Source organism: Galendromus occidentalis, unplaced genomic scaffold, assembly GCF_000255335.2.
Source record: "Galendromus occidentalis unplaced genomic scaffold, Mocc_1.1 scf7180000075422, whole genome shotgun sequence".
NCBI classification, from domain to species: Eukaryota; Metazoa; Arthropoda; class Arachnida; order Mesostigmata; family Phytoseiidae; genus Galendromus; species Galendromus occidentalis.
Window position 1 is genome coordinate 108,003 of NW_003803412.1, and position 21,312 is coordinate 129,314.

General features: G+C 51.6%; 2 protein-coding genes across 2 annotated transcripts in view; both read right to left on the reverse strand.

The window, feature by feature from the left end:
• Positions 1-21,312, reverse strand: part of LOC100903913 (cadherin-like and PC-esterase domain-containing protein 1) — a 37,759-nt gene that overhangs the window by 14,315 nt on the left and 2,132 nt on the right. The window contains exons 2-4 of the mRNA XM_029110551.1: positions 14,371-14,569; positions 12,915-13,074; positions 5,755-5,890 (exon numbers count right to left, since the gene is read on the reverse strand). Coding sequence (XP_028966384.1) covers positions 5,755-5,890; positions 12,915-13,074; positions 14,371-14,569 — 495 coding nt within the window. The remainder of the gene's footprint in view (positions 1-5,754; positions 5,891-12,914; positions 13,075-14,370; positions 14,570-21,312) is intronic.
• Positions 2,218-3,154, reverse strand: LOC100904062 (uncharacterized). Its single transcript, XM_003737270.2, has one exon. It carries the CDS (start codon positions 3,021-3,023, stop codon positions 2,346-2,348), a length of 678 nt encoding a protein of 225 aa, XP_003737318.1. The 5' UTR covers positions 3,024-3,154; the 3' UTR covers positions 2,218-2,345.

Here is a 21,312-nt window from a genome sequence, read left to right on the forward strand (position 1 = left end):
CATCCAGTCATCGCGCAACTGAGAAGGAGTTTCTCTCGGAAAAGAATATATCTCTAACTTTCTTCAGCTCAAATGCGCAGTGACTCTCGGATCGCATTTGCATATCGAGTGCTGACAAGAAAGCGACGCGGAGGATGTTTGAATAGGCGCTTCTTTGGCGTGTTTTGGCGCCGCAACGAGTGAATGCTTCGATGAGTTCCGCTGGGGAGAACACTATCGTTAGCAAAGTATGGGTGTAGTAGGGGCCGCAGCTTCGTGAAACGACTGATGGCTATTTCTTGGCACGATCGCGAAAAGAAGTAACCGAGAAAGACGAGCCGGCCATCATCAGATTGCAATGATGGAATTCGAATCACCTCCGAAGTTGTTTGCGACGGAAGCGTCGCTCGGAGCGGAGCATCAGGTCACAGTAGCCCTTCTGAACACGATTGTGCTGAGCTCAAATGGATTCTATCGTCATTCTAGAGACGGGAAGCACCATAGTTTCGAGACCGACATCGAGATAAGTTGCATGCTGGAATATCGCGAATTCCGTTTCCGCGGGTGTCCAAACTCCTGTATCATTGGCAGCTAAGGGGAAGCGGATGGACTCCGAGGGAGATCCTCCCAAGCCAGCTGTCGTTGCGAATAATAGGAGTGTATCCTGACAAGGCAACGACTCGATACCTGAGTAGGTCGACGAGAAGCGGATAGATCGCTCTCGTTCTGCCCTAACATTATACCGGGAGCCTTGATTATGGGCGCAGTACAAACTTCCTTCGCCGGATCCTTCCCCGAATCTCATCCCAGCCCTCAGCCAAAAGCAGAGATACTAGATGCAGCCGGAGCTCCTGCTCCCGAGTCAGCCTCAGAAGAGGGGGTCTGCGCGAACGGTATTGCGGGTTCCAACCTGTGGAGGGGGTCGACTCTGGCGGCGCCGGGCAGCTCCTTGCTTCCAGCAACCGCTTGAGTCCTTGAGAGTTTGAGCTGCCCATGAGCTCCAAAATGCGGAACATGCTGTCGAGACTACACCAGCTGCTGCAATTTATCTGCGATGAAAGAGATTTCGCTCCTCGGTGAGACCCTACGCTTCCGCTTTGCCTCCGAAGCACTGGGCCACGCCTCAACTCTCAACGGAGGCACCCACAATATGATCATTCGAGGGAATCATTCCAGGACTTTCCAGCATACAAATATCAGAACGCCATCTGGGGAACGTGGAATGGGCTCAGTATCAAAAAGAAGCAATTCATCCTCATTGTCGCTGGGGTCGGCGTATTCACCTACGAGCTGTGGGAAGCCAACTCAAGAAGCCGAGATGATTTTGGAGACTCGAAACCGCGGAGAAACGGTGCGGATATGGGGAAGGTCGGATGATCATTCGTACTCTTCCGATACTCCACTTCCGCCTGGTCACGCGGGCGCCAATCGGGCAAAGCAGGCAACATCGTTCATCAAGTGCACTATTTGACGGAAATGCCAGTTGACCCTGGTAGTCGAAGGGAGCCACGCATTCCAGAATTGAGGCAGTGATCCTCGGTCGATACATCGAATGTATCGGCCGTCTGGCGTCAAATTGAGCTCCCACCATTAGACGAGTTCGAGAAATCTCATTGCCGAGCGGAACAGCTGAAGGGGATCCGAGCGCTTGGCGATCGCAGACCTGAGAGAAGAGTAGAGTCAGAGGAGGAGAGCAAAAACTCAGCAGACCGCCTTGGCGGAGCAGGACTCAGAATTCTGTTGACTCGAATCGACATGATTGGTCGCGGCGCGTGATGGCGACAATTCTCCGACCATTCTTCTGGATCGGCGCTTCTTCCGAAAGCTCTTTATCTCTTCCCGACATCGGTTTCTTCGTTCCAGAAGATTGCCGAAGATGAACGCTCTTTCCTAGCCTGCCTCCGGTACGGCGAGCCAGCCAGACAGAGAGCAAGCTGTCGCGCCGGCATGCGATAGATGCGACGTGACAAGACCATCAAATTCGAAGACGACGGAGAATCGGGAGGCATGGTGTCTCAATGATATTCTGTTCAGATCCTGAAGTACGTGTAGCATGAATTCTTCAAAACAGATCAAGACGAAAGAAACCGATCGACCCGGAAGGATTATTCTCTCCGGAAAACTCCGAGTGGAGCTCAGACCATTGCACATTTCCGATGCTGTTCCTTACATAAGAGTCACGGTTAAGACAATTATTGCCCGGAGAAGAGTTTCGTCAAGATGAATGCGACTTCGAAATTGCCTTCTGATATAAATACCCTCCGATTTTATTGCATGCATTCGCTCAGGGCAACGGAATATACAATGGTGAGGTTTAGAGCTGTCCACGCTGGGTCGGAATCCTTGTGGGATATTTTCTCGAGCTCTTAGGAAGAGACGTAAGCGTTGAAGAGACGGGACACGATGGATTTGGAGTTACCCCTGGCCTTCGTCCCGGGTGGCGGCAGAAGGGTGTCGCATACAGGGTTGTTGAGATAACTCTGGCAGACAACATCCAGAAGGTTTGAGGTCGCGAGACGGACGAGAAGATTTCCGTACTCAACTGCGTCTTTACCACAAGCGGACTCAACAGTTTTCGTAGAGCAGGCGCTGTATCGCGAATAGACGCAGCAAGCGGTCGATATTCTGTCGGCGAATTTTGCTTCTTCGATTTTCTCGAGACCGGCTTGAACGTCGTTCAGGCATTTGCGGCCTTGAGGCTGAGCTTTAGCGAGACAAGGGGCGTGTTTCAAGTACTCCGTGCGTAGCTTGTCGCCTCGAGTGCAGAACTTCTTCTGAACGTCACGAGCTCCTTCGGAGACGAGTCCCAAGAGCTCTCGTTGGATTGGTGTGGCGCATGATTTCGTATAGTTCCCGAAACATTCGCTCACCTCTTGCATAACGCCACATTGCTTATCAACGTCAGCTTCTGTTGTGGAGATTTTGTTGTTACCCGCGCCGCTAGCGACGCACAGGTCGAGCTCCCGCAAATGGCAGCGGTCGGCTGCGGCTCCTCCGACCGCGATGAACAGGACGGCTGCGGCGGCAGCGATGAAGGCTTGCATGATGGAGATGGTGTGACGCGATTCTATCCACGAACACGGTAGATTAGAGACAGCAGACGGACAGATGAAATGTCGGTCGAATGATCAGACAGAGAGGGTGTATAGTCTGTCTGTTTTGCACTCCGATGCCCCAAAGTGAGGAGTTGCTTCTTTTATACCCAGAATTGTTCAGACTCTCTCCACTTATCTATCGACTGCAGTTTGTGGTGAAGATTTTCTCGTATCCGTGAGTATCGTCGGTAGTCGTCATTGGTCGGAGCGCTTTATGACGTAACGAGAATACCACCCTTTCTCAAAGGGCCCAGAAGACATCCTAGTAGCCCTTAGAGTGCTCTCGACTCCGCAATTTTTCGTCAATCAGTTGAGCTTCGGCGATTAGTCACAATCACGGATCATCGGAGACGGAACGTTCGCAGGGGCGGTCTCATTTCGTTCCGATTGTTTGGAAAAGCCCCGCGGTTTGGAGTAGCATCAGTCATCAGGCTATGTTTGAACAACCCACAGAGAGCTCGATTTCTTTTGTATTCCCCCAGCGTATCGATCGTGGCTCATCCGTCTTCTCGGGGGTGTGAGCCAGCCGGACGGTCCTCGGGGATCAGAGTACACACAACGAGAATCTCGAGTCCCGCAGCCCCCTGCACAAAAAAGCGGCTCCTGTCTTTCGTTTGAGGAGTCGATTCTCAGCCGACTTCATGCCAGGCGTTCGGTCGGTAGCACTAGCGCCGTCGCTCAGCGGAATGAGCGGTAGCAGTTTCTGGCGCCGCGATCAGAAGCCGATTGAGGAGCGTAGTCTCAGCGGAGACAGACATAACCGGGAACAAATGAAGTCATTCCGTATCGCTGAGAAAAATTGTTTCAGAAACTGGTCGGAACAGACTTCCTCGGTACGTAATAGGGAGTCATAAAGTCGCATCTTCTGATGTCTTCGCCTGCCGATCGTCTGGTATACGATTGCGAAACGAAGAAATATATGCTGGAAAATATAACACAATAGCTGGGAGCCGAACGCGCATGGCGCAAATGCCAACGAACCTGATTATCATATCCTCCCAACATCGGGAGCTTGCTCTCGGAATAGATCCAGGAGCCAGGCGAGGAAACCAATGGCTAGAACGGTCATTCATTCAGAGAGACCGCCGCGTAATCATGAGAACGACAATAGAAAGACCCTCTTATGTCAATATCTGGCGACTAATCGGTTCGAGTTTCTCCTGTTAAACATTTCTCCGTCCACAAAGCCACAGCTGATTCACACGTTTCCGGAAGAATCATACGGAAGACGGCAGATGTATCCAGAAGCGTAGTTATACTGTCTATTCAAGATTCAGACTTCAATGGCCTTCAAGCCGGCCCGCAGTGTCGCCAGGAACTGTATGTCATCACCAATCCTGTCATCTCTTACAGGCCACACGGATGACGAGCCGACCAGAGAGTTGGGTGAGGCATTGATATTGCAGAATATGAAAACAAGTTCTCTCGACGAAGAGAGACTTGACGCAGTTTATGAAGGCGTTATTCTGGCCATCTTAGTAGGGGCTTCGGTTATGGAAATGCCTGTTGCGATCAATCGTTAACTAGTATATGTCTAAGGACACACGTATAACAAATGCCCGTTCTCGAACATGAATGGCGCTGTCCTCCGAAACAGATTCCCAGGCTAGCAAACAAGCGGAGTCAAAGTAATTCTCCTCAAATTCTGAAGCCAATGCATACAGCCGAGTCCCGATAATTCGCGTTTCCCGGGAGTCAAGTTTTCATGGAAGCCGCGAATCGCGAATTCCAAGGGCTGATTTTCTGGGGGTGCAGAAATATCAAGATTCGCTTGTACTACCACGACTCCTTATTCTCGTCTCGTCAACACGGCTTACATAACCTGAACGATCTCACAAGATCTCCGATCTATCACAGATTCTCCGGCATATGGATCGAAGTTCCGGGGCATGTTCATCTGTTTTTATCGGGACTCGACAGTCCTGATAGCTTCGCTCGGTCGGTTAGGTGTCCGGCGCGATACGCGGCAAGTATTGTGGATTGGGAAGAATAAAGGGGGCGTGTGCAAGAATGATTTTCAGAATGGAATTTCGTCCGTGATAATCGGATAAGCACGTGAACAAGCATATTTCCCCGGCTCGCTGTCGCGGATTAAGCAAGAATTTTCGCCGCGAACTGCGAAGCGTCGGGATTTCGCGCACCATGGGGTACCTACGCATGGAATTCGTAGGCGGATCGAGTGGGACCAACATCTTCATCGGATGTACATAGAAAAGTTCCCGCAGCTTCCCCCTGGAGAATCGCCGCTTGCAGCGAATCGTCGGGACTCTATGTATTATGAATTCCGTGAATCCAATTATTAGTTATCACGGAAGGCGTGCATTAAGTCACTGATACGCTTGTCACTCAGGGAGACACCCGAGTGACAGCTCAGGTCGCTAAGCATGATTCTTCCTGCGATTCGAAGTCAGAGCTGTTATACATATGTGTTTTGAAGTCTCGGAATGTTTTTCTTCCAACCACATCCGTACTGGAGTTTCTTGGGAGCTCCTCTGCTGAATCTTCCCGTATGACCTCCCTAAATGGCGATCACTTTTCGTCGGAGCTTTTCGATCTGTTCCCCTCAACATGTCCGCTCGAATCAAGGGAATGTCTTTCGTCTGGTAGTCTCAAGGATCAGATGAGAGGAAAGCTTGATTTTCTGACGCTGTGAACAGAATTCAGATGCACCTCGACTCACCTTCTGTGGAGAATCCATTCTTGCACAGAGGGAGATGTTTTCTGCCTATCCAAAAAGCCGCCCAGCTCAAGGACGCGCGTGGAGCAAGTGGTCCTAATCCGCAGCCATAGCTCTGATCGATCCGCATATCGCAATCCTTGAAAGAAATGGCGGAAATTCATCGGTCATGAAGTCGTGAGATCGGCGAAAGATCCAGTGAGTCAGCGGGACGATCCTCCTTCATCAGGACGATCTCGATCACAACTTGCATCGGATCAAGTACCTGTACCTGCATCTGCCTGCGTGAAGTACCAAATGCCACTTGGGATGAGAATTGAATTGAAATTCGAGACAGTAAAATATCACAAAAGTTCCAAAAACCACGTGCTTCGGCTGCGATTTAGTAAGCATCTGCCAGGTATCCATTCCGGGTGAGCTTCACGTGAAGGTGAATAGCCAATAGCCCTTCTGTTTTCGTATTAGGTTTTTCGGAATAATTTCTCCGTTCTCGGCCATATAGTAATACAATGATCTCTCGTCACAAAGGAACACAGCGAACTTCTGACTCAGCATCACTGGAGATATTTTCCAATTCTCGATTTTCTGTCCTCCGGTCTGATGGTTAGGAAAAGTTTCTTACAACGGACATTCTAGGGATGAGGCGTTTTTGCCGGCACCAGCGTTTTCGTCATCCGAACCGTATTGACGATGGGGGCATATTGTGTTATTGATCGGAGAGACTTCATTGCTGTTTGGGGATAATTTCTTGGCGCGACCAAATACTCCGAATCATCAGGAACAGGAACTCACGCGTCCGAGACTCGAAGTTCCGATTCGCTGCAGAGTATCCGTCGAATAAGGGATCGTCTTCAATAAAACAGAAGAGGGAAACGTTATTTTGATAGAATCCTTAGCGACCGACGGCTCTCCTCTGCTTCCGATCCGGAATTGCTACAGATGGAGCAGAGTTGATGGGAGCACCTCGACGGGCCTCGTGTACACAGACAGAGGATCCGCAAGTCTCATTCCCCGGTTTCTTAAGGTTTGACGGGCGGAACATACCCTCATGCGTTAAGTTTCAATCGACTCTCCACACAGCCTTTTGGATACTGACTCGTGCGACTGCATCTCACATGAGATGCTCATGTAGGGACCGGAAACGCTTCTGTTGCCATCGAGCCTCTGTCGCTACGTCGAAATGCCCTCAAACTGCGAAAATACCCTCTCCCGGCTTGTTGCTCGAAACCCGGAAATCGCGTACGACCTCGACGCAGCGCGTGGGTGAGTCTCTCAATCTTCAGGAAGATTGTTGTGATCACCTCGAAGTATTCCCGAAAACGAATCTCGAGTCGGAGCCGATCGACCAGACAGAGCCCGCACCCGGCTGAAGATGTTCTCTTGAACAGCCGCGAGAGTAGCGGCTCCCGATGAAGACAGGAGGCAGGCGGCATAGAAAGCGGTGCACATGGGGAGGGGCTGTTGCATCGGACGGATCGACGACACGCCGACGAGCGCGTTCAACCGCAGAAACCAAGCCGGTTTTTCGAAATCTACAAATAGTGAGAATCGGTCGAATGAAACTCCTCACAGGAATCCCGGAAGCATTCGATTACAATTACAAAAAAAAGAGATGAGGACAATGAGCCTAATCTGGGACTCGCTGAAGGAAAGTTCGGTCGGAACGGTGGCGCCGGTGCATACTAAGATCCGGTCATCGACCCGTATTCCGCATCGCCCCTGGAAGCTCACCCCAGTCTATTCGAATAATACTCTGCGAATCGGGATGAACACGCCCCCCGGATTCACCGGAAGTCGCTCCTGAGCGTGCCACAGTTCGATACCGATCGATTCTTGGGTTTGCGTTTGCGGCGATCGGGAAACGTTTCACATCACTCAAAATCACCGTCGCGACGAATGTCGACCTGGCCGCGCGTCTAGAACTCAATTCGTTCAAAGCCACTCTCACTTCGCGGTATGGCATCGCTCGCGCGCGAGGTGGCGCTGCTTAGACCCCTGCTGCCTACTGGATTTCTTGCCGGAACGGCGAGTCCCGGCCTTGATTCAGCCGAGAACATTTGTTTCCGGAAGCCTCCGTCGGGAGCAATAACCTAACCCCTGATCGGCGGTTCCCAGGAAATCGAAGTTCGGCTTTCGAGTGCAGCCCGGAAAATTTCCTTCGAGATCATGACTCGCGACGCCGACGTGTCGTTAGAGCCAAGTTTCCATTGCTCGGGAAGGCGAGATGTCCGGTATGTGTTATGTTGCTCGCTCTCGATATATGAACCTGAACAAAATAGTCCGAGAGCTCGGCTGTGTCCGTTGATTGCGATTCTGGACAGGTGGGATGCATCATGCATCGTATCGCCTCGTTGCTGAACTAGGTATCCTGATCTCGATTGAGCTGACGATTGTCTCTGTGTCTTACGATTTGTCGTCACCCGCTCGACCATTAGTCCCGCCGAGTATACCAATGTAATCCCCGTCGCTTGGCACCACCTGATCCAGTCGTCTTTCACGTGGCATCCATCAAAAAGTTTGAATGATGAGGCTGCCCTGTCAACCCGCTCGTCCTCTATCACAACTGCGGATGAATGAGTGTTGTACCGGAGGAACTCGCTCCTCAGTGAAAACCTCGTCGAGTCTCTCGGATTCTGCGGAGGGGAAGCTAACGAAACACCGACCAGACTTGCTATCAATCATTCATCTATAACCTGAGATATACCGTAGATAGCACCGTAAGTGAGGGACAGTCTCCGATGGACGGGATCTTCCGAGGATTGAGAAACAAATCAGGCGGTTTCGAAAACGTACGCAGCCCACTAGTCGCTAGACAGTGATTTTTTCCTGCAAAAGCCATTGACTGAAGATTTCACATCATCTAGGTTTCTAGGATGCCAAGCAAAATCGTGCATGAGCATCTTCAATAAACGAGGGTCTTCTCTTCGTGGAGGGTGAGCTTCGAGTCGACACTCGTCCGAGGGAATAGATTAGGATTACGCAAGATTGTTTTCCCTGAAGACAAGGGAAATATATTTAATGAGGAGTGAGTAAGAATGAAGGAGTCGATACGTTTTCCGGCACCAAGAAAACCGTGATATTGCTTGCGCGAACACGTACAGCAATATTCCTACGAATGGTGAGCGTTGCTCTCACTACGGGGAGTCTTCCCGTCACAAATCCCGAGGTTGATCGGTCGTCGTTACTCCGCCATTCGCGGCTCTCCGGTGAAAAGTGACCTCTACGATGCCAGCGGCAATATCGAGGAAAGTTTCGTGAGCTTCATCATGATACTCTCAGACTCAGAATATACAGAGACTTCGGCTGCATCTTGATTCTTCTGGACAAAGATCGAGATCGTGGAATGAAGAGCGTCTATCCCTCTGTATGATGCTTGCTGCTCCCCTCACCGCTAGAAAGAAGTGATCGAGCAAGATCCGAAGTTCATTCACCAGAAATGCAACCAGTCATCCCTCAATTCCCGATGACGATTCTTGCTGAACATGATCGCACAGGATCAGACTGCGCGAGTTCGGCGTACGGTTCCCTCTGAGGTGCAGCGGAACCAGAGGCACGGCCACCACTAAAATCTGACCGCTTGAGGTGACAGACCTTTTTTCCCGGGCTCCGAAGCTATAGGCTCCAATTTTGGAGGATCCGCCTGATGCGACCTATTGAACCATCAGATCCCTCTCCGGAATCCCCGCAGGTTGCCTTTTCAGACAGAACTCCTGTTCGTATCGTTCCATGATAAAATCAAACACCGCGAAAGCGGTGAAGATGTCGCTCATTCCCATGAAGACTGCACAGTTAAATCTTAGAAGCCGATCCTTGTACATTAGCGAATACAATTCAGAAACAGATCCAGAAGAGCATGACCAGGTTTTGGAGTGAGAACGTCTTTGAGTCTGCTGGCTCCACGAACCAAGGGTACTCCGTCTTCAGCGTGACGGAAGTGTTCCTCCTTTGACGCTCGAGCTCCTGATCTAAGTGAAGCCGGAGCTGATTTCTTCCACATGCGTCTAATAGTGGAGCACATTCACGCAAAATGCTACCTATCGATCTCCGCGGCCGATTGGAGTAGTCCGAGTCGCCATTCCGATGCTATCTCTACATATTCTTGAAATTAGTCTCAATGAGTCAATGAGACATGAATGCCAGTTTCTCTTGATACTATGCTGGCTCAGTTTCGTTGTAGGAGTTGGGCAATGACAAGCTCTGTCACGCTCGCGAGTGGTCAACATCCGAGAACCCTTCCTGAGGGACCGAGGGATATATTCCATGATTCATGAGGATATCGCCGCCTCATTACAAACGCAATATATTCGTGCACTTCTTAATCCTGTCGTATCTATTCGGTCAGATCGCGGAGCGCGACCCGCAACCCCGAGCCCCGAGGAGATCGGACGGGCCCTGCTTAGAAAACAAGAAACGGCCGAGCGAAATGCTGAGACGAATGATGGAAGAGTCCACGTCACCTTGTCTCATTATGCAACGGCCATTTTGTTCGGGTAGATCACACTCTGCCAGGATCCTCAAACAAGCGATTGGATGGGTCGTCCGCGAAAACCCAGGGCCAAGGCCCCTCGCGACAAAGCTGTATCCGAATTCGAAAGAGGACGGATTCCAACCTCGTCGAACGCAGTGAATCGGTCCGAGCGATTTGTCGCGACTTCGAAAGACCCTACCCGTGATTCGCGTGATTCGCAGCTCCCTCAAGGACCCCGCAAAGTACGCCACGGCGAAAAGCCCTCACCAACCGGAAAAGTTACGTGCGGAAGACATACCGAGTCATTGTACTAGCTTCTGATGCGAGAGAGAGCTGTGAAGCAATGGAGGAAGACCTCGAATTTCCCGTGCGTCGCCAAACGATTCGGCCAACGCTATGCGCTGATGAGGCGCCGAAGCGCACAAGGTCCGCAGATTAGAATTCGCTCGCCTTAACACGATTCCGACAGGGACCAGGGTACGTTGCGGTAGACTGCCAGTGGCAGAATCTTGAGGGGATTTCTGGGCTCCGAGCTTTGGGGGGTACGAGAGACCGTCAGATCACAAAGCTTTACCATCTCTTCTAGGTGATCTTCAGTGACGCAAAGAATTGCAACCTCGACGGACCGGACGGTGATCTCCGGAAAGATCCCCTCGTGTTCTCGAGGCGGATTTTTGGCGGAGGCTCCCATTGCGAGCGGGAAGCTCGACCAAAACTTCCCATTTCGTGGGTCACAGCGTGCAATGCGAGAAAGCGCTTTCAAGCTCCCTGGTCCCTTTCCTGGGAGAAGGCTTCTGCTTCCAAGCGGCAAGTGGCTTAGATTCAATCGTGTTTCGCAACCGAATGTCAGGGTCTGAATTCGCGATGTGAACAGACGATATCGCCAAGAGAAAGCAAGGGAGCGCCTCTCTCCGCTTCTGGAGTTGGACATCGAGTTTCCGTTCTCTGTGCCTTCTCGATCGGAATACTCAGGATGGGTGAAAGGGAATTGTGGGGAGAGAGATCCTTTGAGGCGCTCGGAGCCAAGGGAGAAAATTAGAATGCACTCATCTTTCTGTAAAGACCTGCAGAATGAACTTTCTTATTCTTCGCTCCGGTTTCCTTACTGGGTCGGTGCAGCGAACGGGACAACGCAACTCCGACCATGAGAGTTTTCTGTGATAGATGCTTTGCTCTTGAGAAGACTTAGCATACGTCTTCGCGTAGGATCCGCATTTTTCAATCACCTCGATGTGAATCTGACGCTATAGGCTTGTGCGACAGGAGACGCGAGCTGCGGCAGCAATGACTCTTTCTCGATCAAGGAGTTATGCATACTTCTCGAGGGAAAGATATGGCTGCCGAGAAAGTATGTATCCTCGACTCTCGCGTCGACTGCCTTGTCGGCCAGACTTGCGAACACCACTGCGGTGAATTACCCGCAGAACAAAATACGTTCCGCCAAATTCTATGAATCCTAACCGCTAAGAGGTCCACTTGGACGAATACGCAACCGACATGAATTTCGATTCGGCTCCTAGCCGAACCCTCGGGAACTTTCTCAACCTCAATCTTGCCCTCTGTCCTATCACGTGATCCTACGCTAAAATAGTTTGATCAATGTTGAGCCAGGTTCAGGAGGCTCGCACCATATTCACAGTGTGCAGCCGTGAGATCGCAACAAGAACTCACAGGCTCTCTGAGGTTATGAGGAGGGGTCGTTTTCATGTACGTAGTCCTCCCACATTTCCAAAATTATCTGATTTCTCCACCCACAGAGGATTTAAGGTTTGGAAAGAATAGACAAGCGGGAATCCGCGAAATCCCCGATCGGCTGGACCCGATAAGCATGAGAATTCGAGGGTCGATTCTTGAGAGCTCCTGGGAAGCTTATCAGGACCGACATCGAACGACGGAATTTCGCGATCTACAAAGTAATATGATATGTACGGAGATCGGTATCGACTTCGCTCATGATTTCCAACTCCCCGAGCACAGCGAGATGGAGGATCCTGACCTCGGAATGTGGAGGCGAAAAAAAACAGAGGACCTCAAGGTCATCCGACGCTCGTCCGGCGAAGCGCTTCCAAAGGGGGAGCGGGTGGCTCCGTCTTCTCATATGGCGTCCGTCATCTGGCCTCGAAGGCTGCGAGATTGGCGCCTGACGCAATACAATCTCGAGCGGGGTAGCAAGGAAACCGTTCAAGCAGCCGAAGAAGCGACCGATTGTTTATCCGCTTGCCAAGCCGTCGGTTGCCAGACGGGGAATAAAGCGGATCGGGATGAATTTTATCCATTCAGACGTATTAGGTTGACTGCTCCCTGAGCCCCGCCCCGACGGAAGCGATTCGAGGAGTGGAAAATCCCTCAAAGATCCTTGTGACAGCTCTGTCCCTCTGTTGGGAATCAGGCGTATCGCCTCAAGTGGAAGAAGGAGGGGCGTATGAATCGCCTATTGAGGCTTCTGATTGAGTGCCCTGCTCTCGCTATCCGGGTCCGAGCCTTTCAGGCGCGTACATGAATTTTTACTCCCCGTGGGCTGGGGGAGTCAGTATCGCGTTAACCTCTTACTAGCCCCTAAAGTTTGGTTTTCGCGATCAGCTCGGTCATCGACACTAACCGATTTCCTTCAAGCACCAACGTCTCTATGCTTCCTACGATTTCAATCTCACGAGTTCAGGTTTTACCTCCGACTGGAGGTTTCACGCTAACTTACCTGCATCATCTGGCACACGTTCAGGACGCTGATATTCGAGGATACTTGATGGCGTTTGCGAGTAATGCTGATCACGTAGTTGCTCAGGATGCGGGCCGTATCTTTCGAAGTCAGATGAATTGATAGATTCGTTTGCCCCGCACCGCATGTGTAATTCAACCTTCGGGGGAAAAAATTTGAGTCGAATATAATAAACATTCATTTCATCGGCAGACGTACTCCGGGATATTGTCGGTATACTTGAAAACAGCGATTGGGGAGAACCTTTCCCACAGTCACAAGCATCGGGCAGGGGGGGGGGAAGGCCAACAACCCTAAAGTTTTCTGGCCGCATGCTGAAGTATTTGCCCAGGAGACGCGCGTTATCATTTTGGACAGTTCCCCCTCCCCCCAAAACGACTTGGCCGGCCCCAACGAGAACTCAGTGCAAGCCCCTGGTACTGGGGGTCTGGCAACGGGTTCAGGGACGAACGAAGATGTCCTTAGAGATCTCGAGCCGTGCGTTTATGCCTGTCTCATGTACAACGCGATCTTACCGAGGCCATCTGCCAGATTCGTCGCTCATTAATTGGATCTTTCAGCATCAAGAGCGATGAAAAGACGAGAGAAGTTCTGGAAACGGTTGCGAAAGATAGCGGAGATAGGGTTACTCGCTCAAGACGGTCCTTGCTCCCGAGAGGGCCAGCGTAAGCATCTGCGGCCTTCGTCGGCTGTTGACTTGATTCGGTGTAGACACGGTCCAAGGAGTAGTGAGCAGATGCAACCTAGACTTTTAACCACAGGGCTCTGCAGCATCGCTCAACGATTTGATGCTCTGGAGCGGAGCGAAGTCTTCGAACTCCTCAGGACACTCACGGAGGACCGCCTGGGAAGCTCGCGCAGGAGTATATCGAACGTTGGAAGACCCTCCTCGGAGAGCGCTTCATGATTCGCAGAGGTTTTGCAGATCCCCAGCAAATCTTGCGGCCTGAGAGTTCATGCGCGAGGAGTGTGAAATCTCCTGCCGCGGGTCCGTAGGGATCTCCTCTGGCCGTACCAGTAATACTTTCGAACGTCCCGTCTGTCATTCGGAGTCGGACCGAAGACACTGAAAACGCAACCATGTTCCGCTGGGGTAGGCTCATCCTGCCCCGATCCAAGAATCCCGGATCTCCTGAGCAGAACGGGAATCCATCTCACAAGAGTCTTATCTGTTGAACCATTCGCCGGGTTCGGGTTTCGAACGATTTCCCGAATTCGCCAGTAAGTATTGTCAGTCGCAATTCGAATTTGGTTGAGGTAATCTTTGCATGGAATTCCTCTGATTCCCGACACCACATTCCTCCGGCTCCGGATATCGTGTGATACAGGCTCGATGGTCGGCTCCGTATGTCGAGCCCGCGAGGATGGGCGGCGTATCTCGTATCTGGAAGCTGCAGGGCTCCCTATCAGGTAGTGAATGCCCGCCTTTACTCACCATTGATCATTTTGAAGAGGGCTGCCCTCGACAATCAGAAGAATATCGTCGGTGAACGGAGTCGCGCGCAGCATAATGACGAGCTGATCATATTCAATATGTAGTTGATAGTTGGTTTGATAAGGATCGAATGCTGGAGTGAAATCACATTCTCCAGCTTTGACCTCGAGAGTCCGGAGGAGAGGTTGGCCCATCAACTCTGCAAGAAAATTCACTTGTCACACTGGAGGTGCTCCTTCGAAGAACTCAATGGAGGCCGTTTTATAAACAGGAGTCCATGAATCGAGGCATGTTTTCGCTCAGTCGTCCAGTTCGGAGCAGACAGGCATTGACAATTGACACCCTCGCTAGTGCCCTATATATAAGCCCCCCCCCCCCTGAAGCTCTCATCTGGGAGAACCTCCTTTAGTTCGAAGAGGGGGGATTTGCGATGCATTCGGTTGTGATTTCGGAGCTCCTGACGGGCTGGATGGGTGATGGGGGATCCGGTGATGTCGCCCCCCAGTCAAGTTATCGGCTCCATCGGATCTCGATAAGGTACAGAGGTCAAACACGCGAAAAATGGAGGAGATTCACCTTCAGAAAATATCTCATACGCGAGAAGATCTGCAATCCCCCCGCGGTCGTCATTGTTGAGGATTGCTGAGCGACCATGTCATGCGCGACCTCTCTCGATGGAATCCTTGTGCGGGCGTTAACGACCGAACGAGATCCATGACGACCACAAACACAAAGAAGGAGTCAAGAAGAATTTCACTCAGAATAGTAGGACCCATTGTTTTCACGGCAGCCTCCCGAAGAAGTCCTTGCAGGATGGTATAGCACATCCCCTTCTCCTGTACCTCTTCTCCAGCCCACCGGCTCTTCCAGCCTGCAGCCTCGTGACGATCATTGAGCCATCATCGGTTCTGCATGGCCCAGGGAGCTCGTCCCGCAGACTCACGGCTCGAGGAGAGCAACTCAGAATCATTCGGCCGCCACGCCCTCGATGAGTCGTTCAGGCTTCAAGGGAGAAAAATCGGTCTGGCCGGGAGTGGATCCTGGCGCGTGAATGAGACAATTTTAATTTCTTTCAATCTCTGTCTGGCGCGCATGCGGACTCTCCTTAAGCGCAGGAGCGCAAAGAAAAATGCCGCTCGGATGAGGTCCTCCCGCACGAGGAGCTGCAAGCAAGGCTCCATCGCCGCCGCTTGACGACCCATCGCTGGGACATCTCACCGCCGAACAACTCATCGCAAAGCCGGGAAGATTCCGGAAAATCTCCGATTGTGGCTCGTCCTTGATTTTGTATTCAGTCTGTCTCATGAAAACTCTCTCGGTACGAAGGAACTTTGATTCTACCACGGGACGGCAATCACGGAATAGCGCAAACTTTGTCATGAACCCGTGAATCGGTCGCTCTGTACCCTCAGATGCCTAAATCCCTGATGACCGACTCCCAGTTCCCCGACTTCTCGGAGGCTGCCTGACTTTAAAATCTCTGGGAGGAGAAAACCCACCGACATGGGGTAGGCTTTTGACTAGGCGGGCATCTGGAATATGCGGACGTGGTCCTACCGTAACAGGAGGGTTTCCTCGTGATAAACTAAGTTGATGGACGAGCCTCGATCGGGGATCCCTTCAAGTTTCACTTCGGTAGATTGGGCGATTTCTTGTCCGGTGATGAGTTGTCCGGCGATGATTTTTCTGTGTCCGTTGAAATGCCTCGGGAGCTTACTCCCGATTCGAGGTTGGATCGCCTTTCCCCCCACCCGCTTCGCGACTCCTTCGTCGTAAGAAAATCGCTCGGAGTCGGTGACAATACCGTATGCGGCGCCGTTGAACGTGTCCCATGTTTCCTGGGTCCCGTGGGTGCTCCTGGTTGCTTCTTTCCTGATTCTCGTCTCTGATTGTGAGTCGGGGCGGGGTTCTTCAGATAGCGAATCTGTGCCGAAGAGGGGAAGTCAAGTGGGGCTCTTGCCAGCGATTTCCGCGGGCCGAGATGCGTCAGACTGGATGACTTTAAGTGCGTCCAGTTCGATGCTGATTCCGAAGGTATACGAACTCATTATGAGGAGAGTCACACGAGGAAGCTGAGTATGGAGAACGAGTTCGAAACCTTCACCTCGTCCGCTGCCGACCCATGTTTGAGGAAGCATGTCTAGAGTGGAATCGTACATATGAAAGGAGATTCATTCCCGCTTCCATCGGAAGCATACAGAACGCCTCGCTCAAGAAGACAGATTAGTTTTGGTCCATGTAGGGCGTTCTCGACGCATGGGAGTATCAGTTTTGGGACTCATGAACGCTCGTGGAATAACTCGAAGTGTTCACCGAAGTACGTGATTCTCCACTCGGACAAGAAGACAGCCCGATGCCCCTTGCGGTTCACGAATATCTCGGTGGCCACTTTCCGTCGGTCCGAAGTGCGCGCTCCGGAAATGCGGGGTCTCTCTCCCGATAGCAGCCCTTGGGTCATTGTTCGCGACACCATACCGCCCTCAACTCCCAAACATATTCGGGAAGCTAAATTACGGCTACTGTAGAGTATTCGCCGGAGAATTCACATCGTTTACAGGGTGTGCCACTCGTGGCGAATAATCCATTTGCGCATGAGGAAATCCTGCACGGAGTATGTTTTCCCGTTGATTTCCCACCGTAGGGAACCAACAATATGACTTTTCCAAAGAGGACTGACTTATGGAGCTCGCGAATCGGGCTCGTCACTTTTCTCGCGAAAGACGGCCCTGACCTCTTTGGAGAAGTGGATTCTTTCGTGTCAGTGAGGTACCTCTGGTCTCCACCCGCGCGGATCTTTTCGAGAACATCCACGGTGTCCAGAATCCCAGCCTTGCTTGGTCACGAGGCTGCGACGATTGAGTACCCTTCGAACGTTCGAGCGTTGAAGGAGCGACCGTTCGAAGTGAAGCATTGAAGGGGATGGTGCTCTCTTCAAACGACGAAGCGTCCTTCGGGAGGACGCGGACAGGCGAGGGAAAAGTATCCACGTTCCGGTTCCCATATTCCCTGGGCTGGGGCAAGGAAACCGAGCATAGCTGTTCAGGAGCATCCGCTGCCCAACAGGAAATGAGAGCTCTGATGTTCATCAGCCATCCGCTTGGCTAATCTCCGCTGTCATAAACACCGCCGTCTCCCGCAGTGAGCCCACATCCGTTTCTCTTGCGAATAATCATTACGGAGGCTTGGAGCGGGTAACATTCTGAAAGTCAGCCGCTGCCGACTGCTTCGCATCCGTGAGCGGCGATACTGCGCGTCGAATGGTGTAACTCGGCGACGCATGAACTCTCTCCGAGTCGATGAACCGTTTTGCGTTTCCGATCCACTGAGAGAGCTAGCGTCATCTCCGAGTCTCTCCATGAAGAATGAAGCTGGCGTGTTCATACAGGGTGAGGTTTCAGAGATCCCATACCAACGAAGTTTGTCCACCAGAAACCGGTGATTCACAACGTCGAAGGCAGCACGGAACTCTAGAAAGATCACATCAGTCCTGGCCGAATGATCGTTAAAGTCGGTGATCCACTCATTGAATGTTGACGTGAGGAGGATGTCGGTCGAGCGCTTCTGACGAAATCCGAACTGGGGTGGGTCGAGAAGTGAATCAATCTCGCAGTGATGAAGTATCCGGTCCGTCAAGATTTTCTCCAGAACTTTGCTGGTCACGGTTGTAATCAAAATGGGGCGAAAGTTGTTAAGGTCCAACCTGGAGCCCTTAGATTTGAAGACGGGTGTGACGAAGGCGCGTTTCCAGGCCCGAGAGGGCTGGCGAGCTTTGTTCACGGCAGGATAACCGTGGGGACTTGACATCTCTTCTAGAGAAGGACTCCTATGGTCCGATTTTCCGGAGCCGAAAAGTAGTAGGAGGAGGTTGGGCTCTAAGTCGATCTCATCATTGGCATCCCTTTTGGAAATACATGGTTCCTCGCGGGAATATATGCACCGTATTTTTCCCAATAGGAGCCCCGGCTTGTATTATTTCAAATGCCTGATCAAGGAGGCTTTTACCAGAGAGAGGCTAGTGAAGGGGAGAGGCCATTATCATCTCAAACTCCGATTCCAGGGGGGGGGGGCTTGCAATAGAGAGAGGGCTGATGGAAGAGAGAGGCTGTTATTTTTTCGACTCCAAGCGTTCGGAGAGATTTCTAATGGGGAGCGCCTCATGATTATTTGAGAAGCCTACGATGATCAGGAGTGCTCAGTGAAAACGGGAATATGGGTTCGACTGTCAACTAATTCATACATCGACTCGACATGTATTGCTTTTTTATGGTAGTGTCTCAGATCAATTCTGAGAGAGAAGCGACGAAATTGACGGACAAAGTTTCCACAAAAAATATCTTCTTCTCGACGGAACTCATAATCTGATAATCGATGCCTCCGACCGAAACCTTAGAATCGAAGCATCACGGTCGCTCTCACAGCTGTCCACCGGTTCGAGCGGGTGAAAACGAGACGATGTCTCCTCCTCGTCAGAGAAAGTGTTTTCGGGGTTGCGGAGGAACATCAGGTCAGTCTTCCGACACAGGTCGTCCAGACCATCTGGGCACGCTGACTCGGGTCGGAAAGCATGTACATATAAGGTAGTCGTCAGAGCCGTGTACGTAATTGGAGATTCCGCTAGCTTTGAATGATTTCGAAATCAGTGCCTCGGACAAGGCTGACCTTGAGTCGACAATCCATGGAAGATGGATCTCCATGGCCGGTGCACGCAGGTTGCCGGCTGCGGTGTACGTTTTTTCTCCGTTTAGAAGCCAATCCTCGTGGAGTTCTTCAATGCGTTGCTTCAATGGCGTGTTCCAGGAAATGTCTGGAGCCTCTGCATGTATTTTGTACAGCGCCCCGGAACGACGGTCGTATCAACACGAAGCTTCCTGAGCTGCGCTTCGGTTTCTTGGGAGAGATGAGCTCTGAATGCGTCCCAGACAAGCACTCGATTTGAGAACGAAACCTGACCAAGCGCTCGATTTAGGAAGTCGATAGTCTTTCCTGATTCATACAGTTGGATCCGCACCAACTCAGAACCTGCTTATCCTCGAATTTCCGCTGGATCTCTTGCATTACCCGTTTTCGTGGTAGGAGTACGAACGGCAGACACTTAGTCCCATCGGCTCGAGCACACAGCATCACGCTTACTCGGAGTTTCCCGTGTCCAACGGACTGCACCGCAACCTCTTTTGCGCCTCCGTTTGTCAGGCAGGTCCTGCCTGGTGGGTCGATCCATACAGCCGTTCCGTCCGCCGCGAAGATGTCACACAACGCACAGTTCTTCTCCAGGCGAAGCTTTCTTATATAGAGGATGAAGTTCACCAGAGTCTCTTCTGCTGGGGGTTTCTGGCATTGAGCGGTGGCACGCCTGCGGCACAAGCTGTTTCGTTTCATGAATTTTGTGCACCAAGCGTCGCTAGCCTTGAAATCACCTGGTTCCATCGTGCCTGCGCCCACCAGTTCGGTCGCATCTGCATGCATCTGACTGAGAGTCTTAACTATCGTGATGAAGCACCTTGAGCTTTCGAACGAAAGACGAGCATTGCAATTCTGTTTCCGGCATGTTGTCCTGCGGAGGCTTCAATTAGAGACAGGCCCCGAAAATTCCGAGCGCGGCCCGGAGAGGCCTGTATTAGAAAGGGGGCTTGTAATAGAGGGAGGCTCCTATTATTCCGAACGAAAAATACGGTCTTCGCTTTTCACGTGTCCCGCTTCCGTCGCCAGCCCCGAAACATCTGAGTGGAAGAGATTATGTCTCGATTACGGAACCTCGGAATGTCCTTGCTGCCAACAGAGCTCGCTAACACTGTTGGTTTGGATTCCAGGAGCCAATAAAATAGGGAAACGCATGCGGCTTCAGCCTTTCTCCTGTTCCTCCCTCTCGACCTACTCTAACGAGAGGGGCAGTAACCCGGCGCCATCACACATAGCGATGGGATCATGCAGAACAGCTCAAACTGCGCCTCTCAATCCGATCCCGGCTCGTCACAGAATTGCCCTCTAAGCTGGTATATCATCAAAGGAGATGGCCGATCCACCGAAGTTTGAGGTCCGCCTTGTCCACATTTGCCGACGCCGCGGCGTCCAGTCTCGATATCGAGAATTCAAATCCCACACGCGAGGGGTGCGGAAATGCGGATGGTCTCCCAATCAGCTTCATCTCAAAGAGCCAGAGGTAAATCTGGAAATCATTGACGCTGTCGCTCGACATCTGAGGCGTCACAGAAGGGACTTTTCAGCGTGCATTGGGGTAGCGGAAGCGCTCCATGTTGATCCACGCATGGGGTTAGCTGTCAGGAATCATGGAGCGTCTGCGTCCCTGCGTTATTAATACATACCTTCTTGGTTCCGAAGGAAAATTCGGTCCGGTCAGAGATCGCGAGTCGCGAATCTGATTCGAAAGTGAATCTAGATTCTTCATGATGATCGGAGTATAGTCCCAAATAACGCGCACGCTATTCTGCGCCCAGGTCCTGTTCGAGCGCGGGCTCATCTGGCGCACAAGTCGAATTAGAGCGCAACGCCTCGCGAGGGATATCTGATGTCGGGTACCTCGCCACTATTAACAGCCTGAAGCGACTCACTCGGGCGCTTCTTCCCCGATTTCGCGATTTTCGATCCCCCCGAGTCTCGATTCCCCGATTTCGGTCACAATACCGGCCGCAAGTACCCGAGCATACTCCCGAGCTATTCTTCGCATCCTCAAATCTCTACGTGTTACAGCATTGAGATCACCGACGCACAAAAAAAGAGGATGAGTGCTGATCGGTCTCTCTACATGTACATGAATTCGATCCGTGCCACCATAAGTTGGGTGTCTCCGTCGAAAGAGCGTACACGGGGGCTATGGGGGCGGTCTTCTGCTCTGGGCGGCTTTTCCTAGGGGGCGGCGTTTTCGGGTTCAACATTCGGAAAACGGCTATTTTCTTGAAACATCTCGACATGCCACTCGGGAAATAT

What these genes read in the sequence shown, in the direction of transcription:
- LOC100904062 (XM_003737270.2), bottom strand. Translation starts at nt 3,023, where the DNA reads ATGCAAGCCTTCATCGCTGCCGCCGCAGCCGTCCTGTTCATCGCGGTC.